Source organism: Bombina bombina, chromosome 11, assembly GCF_027579735.1.
Source record: "Bombina bombina isolate aBomBom1 chromosome 11, aBomBom1.pri, whole genome shotgun sequence".
Classification (NCBI taxonomy): Eukaryota; Metazoa; Chordata; class Amphibia; order Anura; family Bombinatoridae; genus Bombina; species Bombina bombina.
Window position 1 is genome coordinate 135,135,344 of NC_069509.1, and position 15,804 is coordinate 135,151,147.

At 41.9% G+C, this 15,804-nt stretch overlaps 1 protein-coding gene across 1 annotated transcript in view; it reads right to left on the minus strand.

Annotated features, from left to right (window-relative positions):
• Positions 1-286: 286 nt before the first annotated feature.
• The window catches only part of COG7 (component of oligomeric golgi complex 7), a 336,481-nt gene continuing 320,963 nt past the window's right edge, over positions 287-15,804 (minus strand). The window contains exons 15-18 of the mRNA XM_053694578.1: positions 3,945-4,028; positions 3,755-3,869; positions 1,920-2,063; positions 287-572 (exon numbers count right to left, since the gene is read on the minus strand). Of these exons, the coding sequence (XP_053550553.1) occupies positions 406-572; positions 1,920-2,063; positions 3,755-3,869; positions 3,945-4,028 (510 nt within the window). The 3' untranslated portion in view covers positions 287-405. The remainder of the gene's footprint in view (positions 573-1,919; positions 2,064-3,754; positions 3,870-3,944; positions 4,029-15,804) is intronic.

A 15,804-nucleotide genomic window follows, 5' to 3' on the forward strand; every position in this document is an offset into this window, starting at 1 on the left:
GGGGATTATGGGTAAGGAAAGTGACACTTAACAACTCTGCTGGGGAGCTCTTTGCCTCCTGCTGCTGGCCAGGAGTTGACTTCCCGCTAGTAACTGGAATGAAATCATGGACTCTCCATGCCATAGGAAATAAATCTAAAAATATATTTTTTTAAAGTAATTACTTTAACTGACAAATGCCAGGATTATTCTCAAAATCTTGGGCCCTGATTATCTTCAAACAGTATCTTCATTTTGTTTTATAAATAAGAAACTATAATAAAAATAAAATAGGCACAATACAAAACAATATTTAAAGATTTATTAGGAAACATAATTTACAGTATTTAGACTTGGAAAGTCAGTAAATGTCCATCTTTACGGCACCTTTAAAGCCTTTGGAAATAAAAGTTAAATTATTAAAAGCTAATACTCAAAGCTTCTCATTGCTGCCACACAAGAGGTAAGTTTCCTGGGCAATGATTTGGCAGCTTGTCTGTAATCTTCTGGTTTTGTCTTCAGTAAAGTCACAATGTACTGGAGATTCCGAGTAGGCTGTAATCCCAAGGCATCCATCACATTGATCAGATAGTCTAGTAAATACAAAACAGGCAAAATGAATGGAACCTGATTGTATTTTATTTGTTTTAGTTAGAATTTTTTTTATTAAAAGGTTTGTACAGTAGTCACATACAAAATGCTACCGACTTCAAATGAGTTCCTCATTGCAGGGACAATGTCGTGCTTAAACCCAAAGTATTTCGCTGAGTTAAAGGGATACTGAACCCGATTCTTTTATTTCATGATTCAAATAGAGCATGCAATTTTAAGTAACTTTCTAAATTACTCCTATTATCAATTTTCTTCGTTCTCTTGCTATCTTTATTTGAAAATCATGAATGTAAATCTTAGCAGCCAGCCCATTTTAGGTTCAGCACCATGGATAGCTCTTGCTTATTGGAGGCTTACATTTACCCACCAATAAGCAAGCATAACCCAGGTTCTCAACCAAAAATGAGCCGGCTCCTATGCATCACATTCCTGTTTTTAAAATAAAGATAGCAAGAGAACAAAGAAAAAATTATAAGAGGAGTAAATTAGAAAGTTGTTTCAAATTGCCTGCTCTATCTGAATCATTAAAGAAAACATTTGTGTTTAGTGTCCATTTAAGAATCATACACAAAGTTAGCACAGACAGGCTAAAAATGCGTTTGATTTTCCTTAGATTTCAATTACTCAGCTAAATATGTACGGTGACAGACGTAGCGAGAGAGTTTATTAAAAGATTAAATAACATTCTTTCCTCCCAGGGAAGCTGTTTGTGTTTAACTTGCATAACTATGTGAAATAAATTCTGTATTTAACAAATAACGAAGTGTCCAACTAACACATCAAGTTAGAAGTTGTAATTGAAATAGATTTACTATCCCAGGAAGAATGAGTATTAAAGTCTTTGCAGTCTACGGCCCACCATTTATTACTATACAGTCGGACCATGTCTATCTGCGTTTATGTGGAGCAAGACAGCATCTGATACTGGAATTTAAGTTGCACAAGAAATCTCTTGTGTATCTCTGTTCTCTTGCAATAAACTGCACAAGAGCCTGACTTGTCAATCATACCGGACGGATCAGTCCTGATTGTTTGAAGTCTGCCTCTGAGGTGCTCGAAAGGTTAGGAAGCCGTGGTCTTATGACCACTTCTCGACTTCCAGTTGCCTGCTCATTGTGTAGCATTTTGCAGGGTTATACTTCTAAATCCTCAATGATTCACTTCAATCACTTTTGGGGCTGTGGAAAAATCTCTAAATAATAAAAGTAAATTTCAGAGGATTTTTTTTAAGGTTTACTACACACAGATTTTTATGAGGAAATACATTTTGAGTTTTATGTCCTTTTAATTACATTCGTTTTACATGGTTGTGCAGATATAAGTCTCACCGATATCTGTTGCTAATTGCTTGGTGGAGTGTGGTGTTAGCATCGGGATTTGCAGGATGACATCACAGTAGGTTTGCATGGTGGCACGGGCCAGAGATCCCAGCCAATAGTCTGCCATGTTGTCTAACTCAGGGCTCTCCTCACCTGCCACACACAGAAACACATTCTCAAAAAAAGGACAGTCAAATCACAATTAAACTTTCATAATTCAGATAGGGCATGTCATTTTAAACAACTTTCCAATTTACTTTTATCATTAAATTTGCTTTGCTCTCTTGTTATTCGTTGTTGAAAGCTAAACCTAGGTAGGCTCATATGCTAATTTCTAATCCCTTGAAGGCCGCCTCTTATCTGAGTGCATTTTGACAGTTTTTCACAACAAGGCAGCCTAGCTCACACGTGCCATGTAGATAACATTGTGCTCACTCCCGTGGAGTTATATATGAGATAGGGAGGCAGTATGCAGAGGCTTAGATACACGGTAATCACAGAGGTAAAAAGTGTATTAATAATAATACCAGTGTTGGTTATGCAAAATTGGGAAATAATAAAGAGATTATCTATCTTTTTAAATAATAAAAATATTCAAGTAGACTGTCCCTTTAAGGCTAGTAGGTACAGGCTTCATTTGCAGAAGCACTTCTATAAAGATAGGGTAGTGGATCCATATATGAAAAAATAAAATAAACCATTCATGTTTGAAAATGGCTAATAAAATTATAAAGCAATAAAAGAAAAAAGAAACCTCAAATTAAAGTCCAAGCTGTCTCCAAAGTGTTCAAAATGAGTTAAATGACAGAAAGCATAAAATCCACAGGTCAGCTACTTATAAAATAAAACTTTTATTATATAAGTAGCTGATCTGTGGATTTTGTTCTTTGGACTTTCTGTCATTTGATTCACTTTTGGGGTTGTGGACGAAACCACTGGTTTGAGCACTGACACTGAGCATCTGACGTCATCTCCACTCTCTTATGTGCCATTCATCTAAGTGCATGGCATGGGGAAGACAGAGCGCACGGCTTTCTTTGTTTGTTTGTATTTAAAATTAGTTACACTTGTCCATTGTTAGAAATAAATTGAATTCATTTAAAATGTGCTCGGAACTTATATTTATAGAAACTTGTATTTATAAGTACTTGAATTCATCCATGCTTTACTATCCAATGTCATATGCCAGGAAAAACACAAAACCTACGTATGTTTTTCTGACATTTTGTCACCAAACATCTGTAAAGCAAACCATAAAAGATCGTCCTGAAAATACAAATTAGTTTCACACAAATGTTTTTAACTCTTCATAAAAAGCATGCGATTGGTTTTAAATGTTAGAATTGGCTGCTTTCCGTGGTTGATACGTGTGTATGAAAATGTCTACATGTATGTTTGGTTAAAGGGACATTCCAGTCAAAATTTAAATCAACATAAATTAATTACATCTTTAAATAAAAACATATTTGCAATATACTTGTATTGACAACAATGATTCTAGTAAAAGTTATCACTGGTTTAGTATTAACAGTTTTCTCTGCACGTGCATGTAAAGCATAGCTAGATATGCTCAGTGCACCAACATTTTAAATAATGCAGCTGCTCAGAGCACCAGTGGGGCTTGTATCATGTCAGCAATTAACAAATTGAGTCATTACCAGATGGTACAAGCAGCTTATATGTACATTACAAAAATGCTTCCATTCAAAACTGAAATGCATCCATGTGGCTTTCAATTTTGGCTGGAATGTCCCTTTAAGTTTCTATAAGGTTTGATTATTATTTGTTGAATATAGCACAAAATAATGAAAATAATGAAGAACTGTTTTTTGCTGCATGCTTACCTTGTTCAGGAGGACATGGTAATTTCCCAGCGTGCAATGCAAGCTCCAAGGAGGAGTCTTCGGGGGTAACAAAAGGCTCCAAGTGCAGAGGGAGGGACATGAGATACTGTCCAATCTGGGATGAGAATAATGTGAGTACAGCATCTACCTACAATAAACCACAAAAGGCTGATTACTTATTATCACTTACATTGCTGATGTATTCAAATGGAGTAAGGCTAAACGTTGGCAAGTCATCCGTAAGGGTCTCTCCTGAACCTTCATAGCTCCAGCTCTGTGAAAGGAAGCAGACCAGTTAGTCAAAACAACAGAAACTTTAGCATTAACATCTAAGCTGAAGATGGGACATCCAAAGTGAAAGATTGTCGCATGGAAGAAAACTTATTTGACAGCGTTTCCTCCAGTGTGCAAATGAGTCTTACGTTTAATGTACTGCGTTAATGTCTACTTCCTTGTTCATGTAGTTTAATAGGGACGTAAAAGACAAATCCTGTGTTATATGCAGGATAATGCATTACTATATATGAAACCGTTGTAGGGTCAGTGGGAACAAACACAATTTTAAGAGTTAAAGTGGGCAAAATACATAATGATATTTAAAGGGCTATGAAACCCAAATGTTTTCTTTCATGATTCAGATACAGCATGCAATTATAAGCAACTTTCTAATTTACTCCTATTATAAATGTTTCTTCGTTCTCTTAGTATCTTTATTTTAAAAGGCAGGAATGTAAGCTTAGGAGCTGGCTCATTTTTGGTTCAGAACCCTGGGTAGCGCTTGCTGATTGGTGGCTAAATTTAGCTAGCCAGGTGCTGAACCAAATATGGGCGGGCTCCAAAGCTTACATTCCTGCTTTTCAAATAAAGATACCAAGAGAATGAAGAAAAAATGATAATGGGAGTACATTAGAAAGTTGCTTAAAATTGCATGCTCTATCTGAATCAGGAAAGAAAAAAACATAATTTATGCTTACCAGATAAATTCCTTTCTTTCCTGGCAGGGAGAGTCCACAACTTCATTCCTTACTGTTGGGAAATACAACGCCTGGCCACCAGGCAAAGACACCCCAGCCAAAGGTTTAAATATCCCTCTCACTTCCCCTATCCCCCAGTCATTTTGCAGAGGGAACAAGGAAAAACATCAGGGTATAAAAGGCGCCAGAATAAATAATATAAAAAGGAGGCCGCCCATCAAAAAAATAAATTACGGGTGGGGTCGTGGACTCTCCCTGCCAGGAAGGAAAGGAATTTATCTGATAAGCATAAATTATGTTTCCTTCCATACAGCAGGGAGAGTCTACAACTTAATTTCTTACTGTTGGGAAAACTATACCCAAGCTCCAGAGGACACTGAATGAATAACAGGAGGGAACAGAAAAAAAAGGTGGACCCTATTCTGAGGGCACCACAGCCTGCAAAACTTTTCTTCCGAAAGCTGCTGCAGCCGAAGCAAACACATCAAACGTGTAAAATTTAAGTGTGTAAGGAGAACCAGGTTGCCGCCTTACAAATCTGATCCATTGAGGCTTCGTTCTTAAAAGCCCAAGATGAAGCCACTGCTCTAGTGGCATGAGCCGTTATCCTCTCAGGAGGCTGTCGTCCCGCTGTCTCATAAGCTAAGAGGATGACACTCCGCAACCAGTAAGATAGAGAAGTCGTAGTAGCCTTCTGCCCCTTACACTTCCCCATATAGATGACAAAGAGGAAGATTGTCTGAATTCCTTAGTAGCCTGAAGATAGAACTTCAAGGCCCAAACCACATCTAGATTATGAAGCAAACGTTCCTTCGCAGAAGGAGGATTAGGACACAAGGAAGGAACAACAATTTCTTGATAAATGTTACGATTCAATACCACCTTAGGGAGGAACCCTAGTTTAGTGCATAAAACCGCCTTATAAGCATGAAAAAACAGATAAGGGGGATCACATTGCAAAGCAGAAATTTCAGAAATTGTGTGCAGATGCAATAGCCAACAAAAAGTACCTTCCAAGATAACAATTTAATGTCAACAGTATGCATAAGCTCAAACGGGGCCAGCGCCTTTACAAAGGACTGCACATCCAGAAGCTCAGCCAATCTTTTGTGCAGTAACACCGACAGGTCAGATATCTGTCCCTTCAGGGAACTAAAAGATAGGCCCTTTTCCAGTCCATCCTGGAGAAAAGATAAAATTCTGGCAACCTTAACCTTATGCCAGGAAAAACCATGCAACTCACACCAGTACAAGTAAGTCCTCCACACTTTATGGTAGATACGACGAGTATCTGGCTTACGAGCTTGAACCAGAGTGTCGATAACACCCTCTTTTGGCTAAGACTAAGCATTCAATCTCCACGCAGTCAGCCTCAGAGAATCTAGATTTTGATAAACAAAGGGACCCTGTATCAGCAGATCTCTGAGACAAGGTAACCTCCACTGAGGAGATGAGGACATCCCCACCAGATCCGCAAACCACGTCCTTTACGGCCATGATGGATTGATCAGAATCACAGATGCTCGCTCCTGCTTGATGCGAGCAACCACACAAGGGAGAAGCGGTAATGGAGGAAAAAGATATATGACACTGAACCCCCATGTTACTGATAGGGCACCTATTAATTCCGCCTGAGGATTCCACGACCTCGACCCGTACCTGGGTAGCTTGGTATTGAGGCGGGATGCCATGAGCTCTATCTCCGGCGCCCCCCACTCGCTGCATATCTCTACAAACAACTCAGGATGAAGAGACCATTCCCCTGGGTGAAAGGATTGCCTGGTGAGAAAGTCTGCTTTCCAGTTGTCCACACCCGGAATGTGGATCGCTGACAGCAAACATTTGTGAGTCTCCACCCATAGTATCTGAGATACTTCTCTCATCGCAAAGGAACTTCTCGTTCCCCCTTGATGGTTGATATAGGCAACCAAGGTTATATTGTCTGATTGGCCTTTAAGGCATTGAATTTTGCCCGGAGTTCCAAAATATTGATCGGAAGGGAGGACTCAGACCTTGTGCCTTCTTGGCACCCTAAACGGCTCCTAAGCCAGAAAGGCTTGTGTCCGTAGTCACAATCTCCCAGGACGGTCTCAAAAAGCACGTGCCTTGGGACAGATAATCTGGACAGAGCCACCAGGAGAGCGAGTCTCTCAACAGGCTGTCTAGCATAATCTGTTGAGACAGATCTGAATGGTCGCCGTTCCATTGTCTCAGCATGCATAGTTGTAATGGTCTGAGATGGAATCTGGCAAAATGAATGATGTCCATGCAGTACACCATGAGTCCGATTACCTCCATACACTGAGCCACTGAGGGTCCCGAGGAGGCCTGGGGGGCAAGGCATGCAGAGGTTAGCTTGCAACGTCTCTGATCTGTGAGGAATATTCTCATGGATATGGAGTCTTTTATAGTTCCCAGGAAATTCACCCTTGTACTTGGAGTAAGAGAACTCTTTTCCAAGTTTATCTTCCATACATGTGATCGAAGAAGACTGAGAAGGGACTCTGAATGTTCTTCCGCTAGCTGAAAAGATGGTGTTAGTACCAAGAAATCGTACAGGTAAGGCGCTACTGCAATACCTTGTGTTCTGGCAACGGCTAGAAGAGCCCCCAGAACCTTTGTAAATATCTTTGGAGCAGTACCTAGGCCAAACAGAAGAGCTATGAACTGGAAGTGCTGATCCAGAAAAGCAAACCTCAGGAACTGAAAATGTTCCCTGTGAATCGGAACATGAAGGTATGCATCCTTCAGGTCTATTGTGGTCATAAACTGTCCTTCCTGAACCAGAGGCAGGATTGACTGTATTGATTCCATCTTGAAAGAGGGAACACTCAGAAACTTGTTTAGGCATTTTAAGTCCAGAATTAGACGGAAAGTTCCCTCCTTCTTTGGAACCGCGAAAAGGTTTAAATAAAACCCCAAACCTCTTTCTGCTGTAGGTACCAGGACAATTACTCCTAAAGAGGAGAGATCCCGTATGCAACCTAAGAAGGCAGCCCTCTTTTCTGGTCTTGTCGAAAGACTGGAGAGTAGGAATCTGCTCCTGGGCGAATGAGACTTGAGAGATGCCTGAGGAAACAGTCAGTTTGGCTGAGAAACGCGTTGCGATCTGTCAACATTTGTTTTTATATTTTGGGTGAAGCATACACACCTTCTGCTTTTATCAACCATTTTAATAAATATGTTGTATCACATGGAAGCCTGAGCCTATCTTTCTCACCACATCGTTTGGATATCCTGGATCCCATCATCCTGTTGCAGGATCAGTGTAGCTGGGTCACTGTGATTCCCCAGCTTGTACCATTTAGCACACTGGTGCTGCTCCATTTGTGAGTACCATTTTATCACAGATCTGCTATATTATTACGTTCGCAGTGTTGCACTAGGAGGCGCCCTCTCTCTTTGTGATTCTTTTCACAGATTCCTGTCTTTTGCTGTATATCCATGAGAGGAGGTGCCCATCACATCTGAACAGTTTATCACTGGCCACATTTGGATGACTATATACAGATGAGTCATTACAACTGAGGAATATATCAGGATAATTCTGTATACTGGACTTTGTCTCCCAACATTCTGACAAAGACTCAGCTAAGTTATATATCAACTATGGGTGTATTTGACTGTTAATTAGAATCATTTTGTCTGTATTTTTATGCATATGTATTTTATCTATATAGGTTATATTGTGACCATCCTTTTATATCAATTATATCTTACACACAAATTGTCACATTTGTGATAGATCTTTGTATTCTGCATTTAGAATTTGCTCATTATATTATTAGTTACTATCCAGCGCCCCCTAAGGTTGGACACCTAGGTGTTATCAACAGTTCTTGAATCCTATCCTTTATCCTTGAGATACAACCTCCAGGACCAAAGGATCCTGTACATCCTGGAACCAAGCATCTGAAAAAAGAGACAGTCTGCCCCCTACTCGATCCGATCCCGGATTGGTGGCTGCCCCTTCATGCCGATTTGTTCTCTGCTGGCTTCTCAGTCTGTTTAGACTTATTCCAGGAGTGAGCGGGCTTCCAAGTACTCTTGGGCTGCTCTGACTTGGAAGGGGACTGCTGTCGTTGCGGCATGTCAGAACGAAAATTAGACAGTTGCCGTCCCTTAGGCCTATTCTTCTTAACTTGCGGTAGGAAGGCACCTTTCCCTCCGGTAACTGTAGAGATAATGGAGTCCAGCCCTGGACCAAATAAAATCTTCCCCTTTAAGGGAAGAGAAAGGAGTCTGGATTTAGAAGTCATATCCACAGACCAAGACTTCAACCAGAGAGCCCGGCGGGCTAGAACCGCAAAGTCAGCAGCCTTTGCATTTATGCGAATAATCTGCATATTGCGTCACAGATGAAAGAGTTAGCAATTCTCAGTACCTTAATTCTCTACTGAATATCCTCTAGGATAGTCTCCACCTCAATGAGCTCCAACAGAGTGTCGTACCAGTAGGTAGCTGCTCCAGCAACTGCGGCTACAGCTGCCGCTGGTTGAAATAAAAACCCTGTATGTTGAAACATCTTCCTCAGAAAAGTTTCCATTTTTTTAACCATAGGCTCTCTAAATGAAGAACTATCCTCCAGAGGGATAGTAGTATGCTTAGCCAGAGTGGAAATAGCGCCATCCACATTCGGGATGGATCCCCACAAATCTAATTGAGAGTCAGGGACAGGGAATCATTTTTTAAAAGTAGACAAGGGGGGAAAAAGAAGTTCTTACTCTTTCCCATTCGCTACTAATAATGTTTGCCATCTTAAGTGGCACAGGAAAAGTCAGAGGGACCTTCCTATCTTCGTAAACCCTGTCTAATTTAGGAATCTTAGGCTCCTCATGGAGTGTAGCCTCTGGAACCTCTAGAGTAGACAGAACCTCCTTTAATAAAAAACGCAGGCGCTCAATTTTTAATCTAAAGGAGGGTTCCTCCGCTGAAGGAAATTTAATAATTGAAGTCTCCGAAAGTTTACCCTCTGAAGCTACAGAGGTTAACTCATCCTCAGATAGCTGGGATATAGTAGCTAAATCCGACAAATACTTAGATGACTTAAGGTCAGGAGAACTATGTTTAACCTTTCTCTTGCCTTCTTTTAGAGCGAGGTAAGGCACTCAGGGCCGCAGACACCGACAATTGTAACTGCACTGTAAAGTCCGCTGGAAAAAATCCCCCACAAGATGGAGGATTAGTAGAGCCGTGGGGAACTGCATGTGGAGCGAGTAATGTAGAGAGGGTAGTAATTTCTCAGGACCCAGATTCCTGAGAAGTAGACGGCTCAGAAGGGCTAATAGTGCTATGAGTATTAGCAGGCTTGTCTCCCTTCTTAGACTTTAGAACAGTGTTTAGGCAAATGGAACAAAATTGAGCAGGCGGGCAAACCACAGCCTCCTCACAATATAAAAAGGAATTATTAATCAGTACAGAAGGGGCGGAATCTTTTAATGTAGTATCAAGAGTCCTCCATAGCTTTGAATATACCCACAGAAGGACAATTAAAAAGAAACACTTATTTAAAAAAAGGCACCTTAATACTCCCAATGGCTGAGACACTCACCACCTCTTAGACCTAGACAGCTAACAGTGAAAACGCTCTCCTCAGGAGTGATGTCTGCAGCAGGATCTTAGGAAATGAAAGTGACTGCACCCGGTCACGTAGTACGTAAGACAGGACTTCCCCTGCTATGAAAAAGGGTGCCAAGCTATTATGAGCTGCGCAACATTTTAAAAAAGAAAGTGAAACCTGTTTGTTCCAAGCCAAAAACATACAGCCTATGAGCCAAAAAAAAAAAAACATAATTTATGCTTACCTGATAAATTCCTTTCTTCTGTTGTGTGATCAGTCCACGGGTCATCATTACTTCTGGGATATTATCTGCTCCCCTACAGGAAGTGCAAGAGGATTCACCCAGCAGAGTTGCTATATAGCTCCTCCCCTCTACGTCACCTCCAGTCATTCGACCAAAGACCAACGAGAAAGGAGAAGCCAAGGGTGTAGTGTTGACTGAATTATAATTTAAAAAATATGTACCTGCCTTAAAAAACAGGGCGGGCCGTGGACTGATCACACAACAGAAGAAAGGAATTTATCAGGTAAGCATAAATTATGTTTTCTTCTGTTATGTGTGATCAGTCCACGGGTCATCATTACTTCTGGGATACCAATACCAAAGCAAAAGTACACGGATGACGGGAGGGATAGGCAGGCTCATTATACAGAAGGAACCACTGCCTGAAGAACCTTTCTCCCAAAAATAGCCTCCGAAGAAGCAAAAGTGTCAAATTTGTAAAATTTGGAAAAAGTATGAAGCGAAGACCAAGTTGCAGCCTTGCAAATCTGTTCAACAGAGGCCTCATTCTTAAAGGCCCAAGTGGAAGCCACAGCTCTAGTGGAGTGAGCTGTAATTCTTTCAGGAGGCTGCTGTCCAGCAGTCTCATAGGCTAAACGTATTATGCTACGAAGCCAAAAAGAGAGAGAGGTAGCAGAAGCTTTTTGACCTCTCCTCTGTCCAGAATAAACGACAAACAGGGAAGAAGTTTGGCGAAAATCTTTAGTTGCCTGCAAGTAGAACTTGAGGGCACGAACTACATCCAGATTGTGTAGAAGACGTTCCTTCTTTGAAGAAGGATTTGGACACAAGGAGGGAACAACAATCTCTTGATTGATATTCCTGTTAGAGACAACCTTAGGTAAGAACCCAGGTTTAGTACGCAGAACTACCTTGTCTGAGTGAAAGATCAGATAAGGAGAATCACAATGTAGGGCTGATAACTCAGAGACTCTTCGAGCCGAGGAAATAGCCATTAAAAATAGAACTTTCCAAGATAACAATCTTATATCAATGGAATGAAGGGGTTCAAACGGAACACCCTGTAAAACGTTAAGAACTAAGTTTAAACTCCATGGCGGAGCAACAGTTTTAAACACAGGCTTGATCCTAGCTAAAGCCTGACAAAAGGCCTGGATGTCTGAATTTTCTGACAGACGCCTGTGTAACAAGATGGACAGAGCTGAGATCTGTCCCTTTAATGAGCTAGCCGATAAACCCTTTTCTAAACCTTCTTGTAGAAAAGACAATATCCTAGGAATCCTAACCTTACTCCAGGAGTAATCTTTGGATTCACACCAGTATAGGTATTTACGCCATATTTTATGGTAAATCTTTCTGGTAACAGGCTTCCTAGCCTGTATCAGGGTATCAATAACCGACTCAGAAAACCCACGTTTTGATAAAATCAAGCGTTCAATTTCCAAGCAGTCAGCTTCAGAGAAGTTAGACTTTGATGTTTGAATGGACCCTGAATCAGAAGGTCCTGTCTTAGAGGTAGAGACCACGGCGGACAGGATGACATGTCCACTAGATCTGCATACCAAGTCCTGCGCGGCCATGCAGGCGCTATTAGAATCACTGATGCTCTCTCCTGTTTGATTTTGGCAATCAATCGAGGAAGCAGCGGGAAGGGTGGAAACACATAAGCCATCCTGAAGTTCCAAGGTGCTGTCAAAGCATCTATCAGAACCGCTCCCGGATCCCTGGATCTGGATCCGTAGCGAGGAAGTTTGGCGTTCTGGCGAGACGCCATGAGATCTATCTCTGGTTTGCCCCAACGTCGAAGTATTTGGGCAAAGACCTCCGGATGAAGTTCCCACTCCCCCGGATGAAGAGTCTGGCGACTCAAGAAATCCGCCTCCCAGTTCTCCACTCCCGGGATGTGGATTGCTGACAGGTGGCAAGAGTGAGACTCTGCCCAGCGAATTATCTTTGATACTTCTATCATTGCTAGGGAGCTTCTTGTCCCTCCCTGATGGTTGATGTAAGCTACAGTCGTGATGTTGTCCGACTGAAACCTGATGAACCCCCGAGTCTTTAACTGGGGCCAAGCTAGAAGGGCATTGAGAACTGCTCTCAATTCCAGAATGTTTATTGGCAGGAGACTTTCCTCCTGACTCCATTGTCCCTGAGCCTTCAGAGAATTCCAGACAGCGCCCCAACCTAGAAGGCTGGCGTCTGTTGTTACAATTGTCCAGTCCGGCCTGCTGAAAGGCATCCCCCTGGACAGATGTGGCCGAGAAAGCCACCATAGAAGAGAGTTTCTGGTCTCTTGATCCAGATTCAGAGTGGGGGACAAATCTGAGTAATCCCCATTCCACTGACTCAGCATGCACAATTGCAGCGGTCTGAGATGTAGGCGTGCAAAGGGAACTATGTCCATTGCTGCTACCATTAAGCCGATCACCTCCATGCATTGAGCTACTGACGGGAGTTGAATGGAACGAAGGACACGGCATGCATTTAGAAGCTTTGTTAATCTGTCTTCTGTCAGATAAATCTTCATTTCTACGGAATCTATAAGAGTCCCCAAGAATGGAACCCTTGTGAGAGGCAAGAGAGAACTCTTCTTTTCGTTCACTTTCCATCCATGCGACCTTAGAAATGCCAGAACTAACTCTGTATGAGACTTGGCAGTTTGAAAGCTTGAAGCTTGTATCAGAATGTCGTCTAGGTACGGAGCTACCGAAATTCCTCGCGGCCTCAGAACCGCCAGAAGGGCACCCAGAACCTTTGTGAAGATTCTTGGAGCCGTAGCCAATCCGAATGGAAGAGCTACAAACTGGTAATGCCTGTCTAAGAAGGCAAACCTTAGATACCGATAATGATCTTTGTGAATCGGTATGTGAAGGTAAGCATCCTTTAAATCCACTGTGGTCATGTACTGACCCCTTTGGATCATGGGTAAGATTGTCCGAATAGTTTCCATTTTGAACGATGGAACTCTTAGGAATTTGTTTAGGATCTTTAAATCCAAGATTGGCCTGAAAGTTCCCTCTTTTTTGGGAACCACAAACAGGTTTGAGTAAAACCCTTGTCCTTGTTCCGACCGCGGAACCGGATGGATCACTCCCATTAATAATAGATCTTGTACACAGCGTAGAAACGCGTCTTTCTTTATTTGGTTTGTTGACAACCTTGACAGATGAAATCTCCCTCGTGGGGGAGATAATTTGAAGTCTAGAAGGTATCCCTGAGATATGATCTCTAGCGCCCAGGGATCCTGGACATCTCTTGCCCAAGCCTGGGCGAAGAGAGAGAGTCTGCCCCCCACTAGATCCGGTCCCGGATCGGGGGCCCTCGGTTCATGCTGTCTTAGGGGCAGCAGCAGGTTTTCTGGCCTGCTTGCCCTTATTCCAGGACTGGTTAGGTTTCCAGCCTTGTCTGTAACGAGCAACAGCTCCTTCCTGTTTTGGTGCAGTGGAAGTTGATGCTGCACCTGCTTTGAAATTCCGAAAGGGACGAAAATTAGACTGTCTAGCCTTAGCTTTGGCTTTGTCTTGAGGTAGAGCGTGGCCCTTACCTCCTGTAATGTCAGCGATAATTTCTTTCAAACCGGGCCCAAATAAAGTTTGCCCCTTGAAAGGTATATTAAGTAATTTGGACTTAGAAGTTACATCAGCCGACCAGGATTTTAGCCACAGCGCCCTACGTGCCTGAATGGCGAATCCTGAATTCTTAGCCGTAAGTTTGGTTAAATGTACCACGGCCTCCGAAACGAATGAATTAGCTAGTTTAAGGACTCTAAGCCTGTCCGTAATGTCGTCCAGCGTAGCGGAACTAAGGTTCTCTTCCAGAGACTCAATCCAAAATGCTGCCGCAGCCGTAATCGGCGCGATGCATGCAAGGGGTTGCAATATCAAACCTTGTTGAACAAACATTTTCTTAAGGTAACCCTCTAATTTTTTATCCATAGGATCTGAAAAAGCACAGCTATCCTCCACCGGGATAGTGGTGCGCTTAGCTAAAGTAGAAACTGCTCCCTCCACCTTAGGGACCGTTTGCCATAAGTCCCGTGTGGTGGCGTCTATTGGAAACATCTTTCTAAATATTGGAGGGGGTGAGAACGGCACACCGGGTCTATCCCACTCCTTAGTAACAATTTCAGTTAATCTCTTAGGTATAGGAAAAACGTCAGTACTCGCCGGTACCGCAAAGTATTTATCCAACCTACACATTTTCTCTGGTATTGCAACAGTGTTACAATCGTTAAGAGCCGCTAAGACCTCCCCTAGTAATACACGGAGGTTTTCCAATTTAAATTTAAAATTTGAAATATCTGAATCCAATCTGCTTGGATCAGAACCGTCACCTACAGAATGAAGCTCTCCGTCCTCATGCTCTGCAAGCTGTGACGCAGTATCAGACATGGCCCTAGAATTATCAGCGCACTCTGTTCTCACCCCAGAGTGATCACGCTTGCCTCTTAGTTCTGGTAACTTAGCCAAAACTTCAGTCATAACAGTAGCCATATCTTGTAATGTTATCTGTAATGGCTGCCCAGATGTACTAGGCGCCATAATATCACGCACCTCCCGGGCGGGAGACGCAGGTACTGACACGTGAGGCGAGTTAGACGGCATAACTCTCCCCTCGCTGTTTGGTGAAATTTGTTCAATTTGTACAGATTGGCTTTTATTTAAAGTAGCATCAATACAGTTAGTACATAAATTTCTATTGGGCTCCACCTTGGCATTGGAACAAATGACACAGGTATCTTCCTCTGAATCAGACATGTTTAACACACTAGCAATAAACATGCAACTTGGTTACAATCTTATTTAACAAAAACGTACTGTGCCTCAAAGAAGCACTAAACGATCAAATGACAGTTGAAATAATGAACTGAAAAACAGTTATAGCATCACTCTTTAAAAACAACACAACTTGTTAGCAAAGGTTTGTTCCCATTAGTAAAGCAACACTAATTAAATTTTAAACATAAAAATCACAGAGCAACGTTTTAAAACACAGTCACTATATAAATCTCACAGCTCTGCTGAGAGAATCTACTTCCCTTCAAAGAAGTTTGAAGACCCCTGAGTTCTGTTAGAGATGAACCGGATCATGCAGAAAATATAAGTGTAACTGACTGGAAATTTTTTTGATGCGTAGCAAAGAGCGCCAAAAACGGCCCCTCCCCCTCACACACAGCAGTGAGAGAGAAACGAAACTGTCATAATCAAAACAAGCAAACTGCCAAGTGGAAAAATAATGCCCAAATATTTATTCACTCAGTACCTCAGAAATG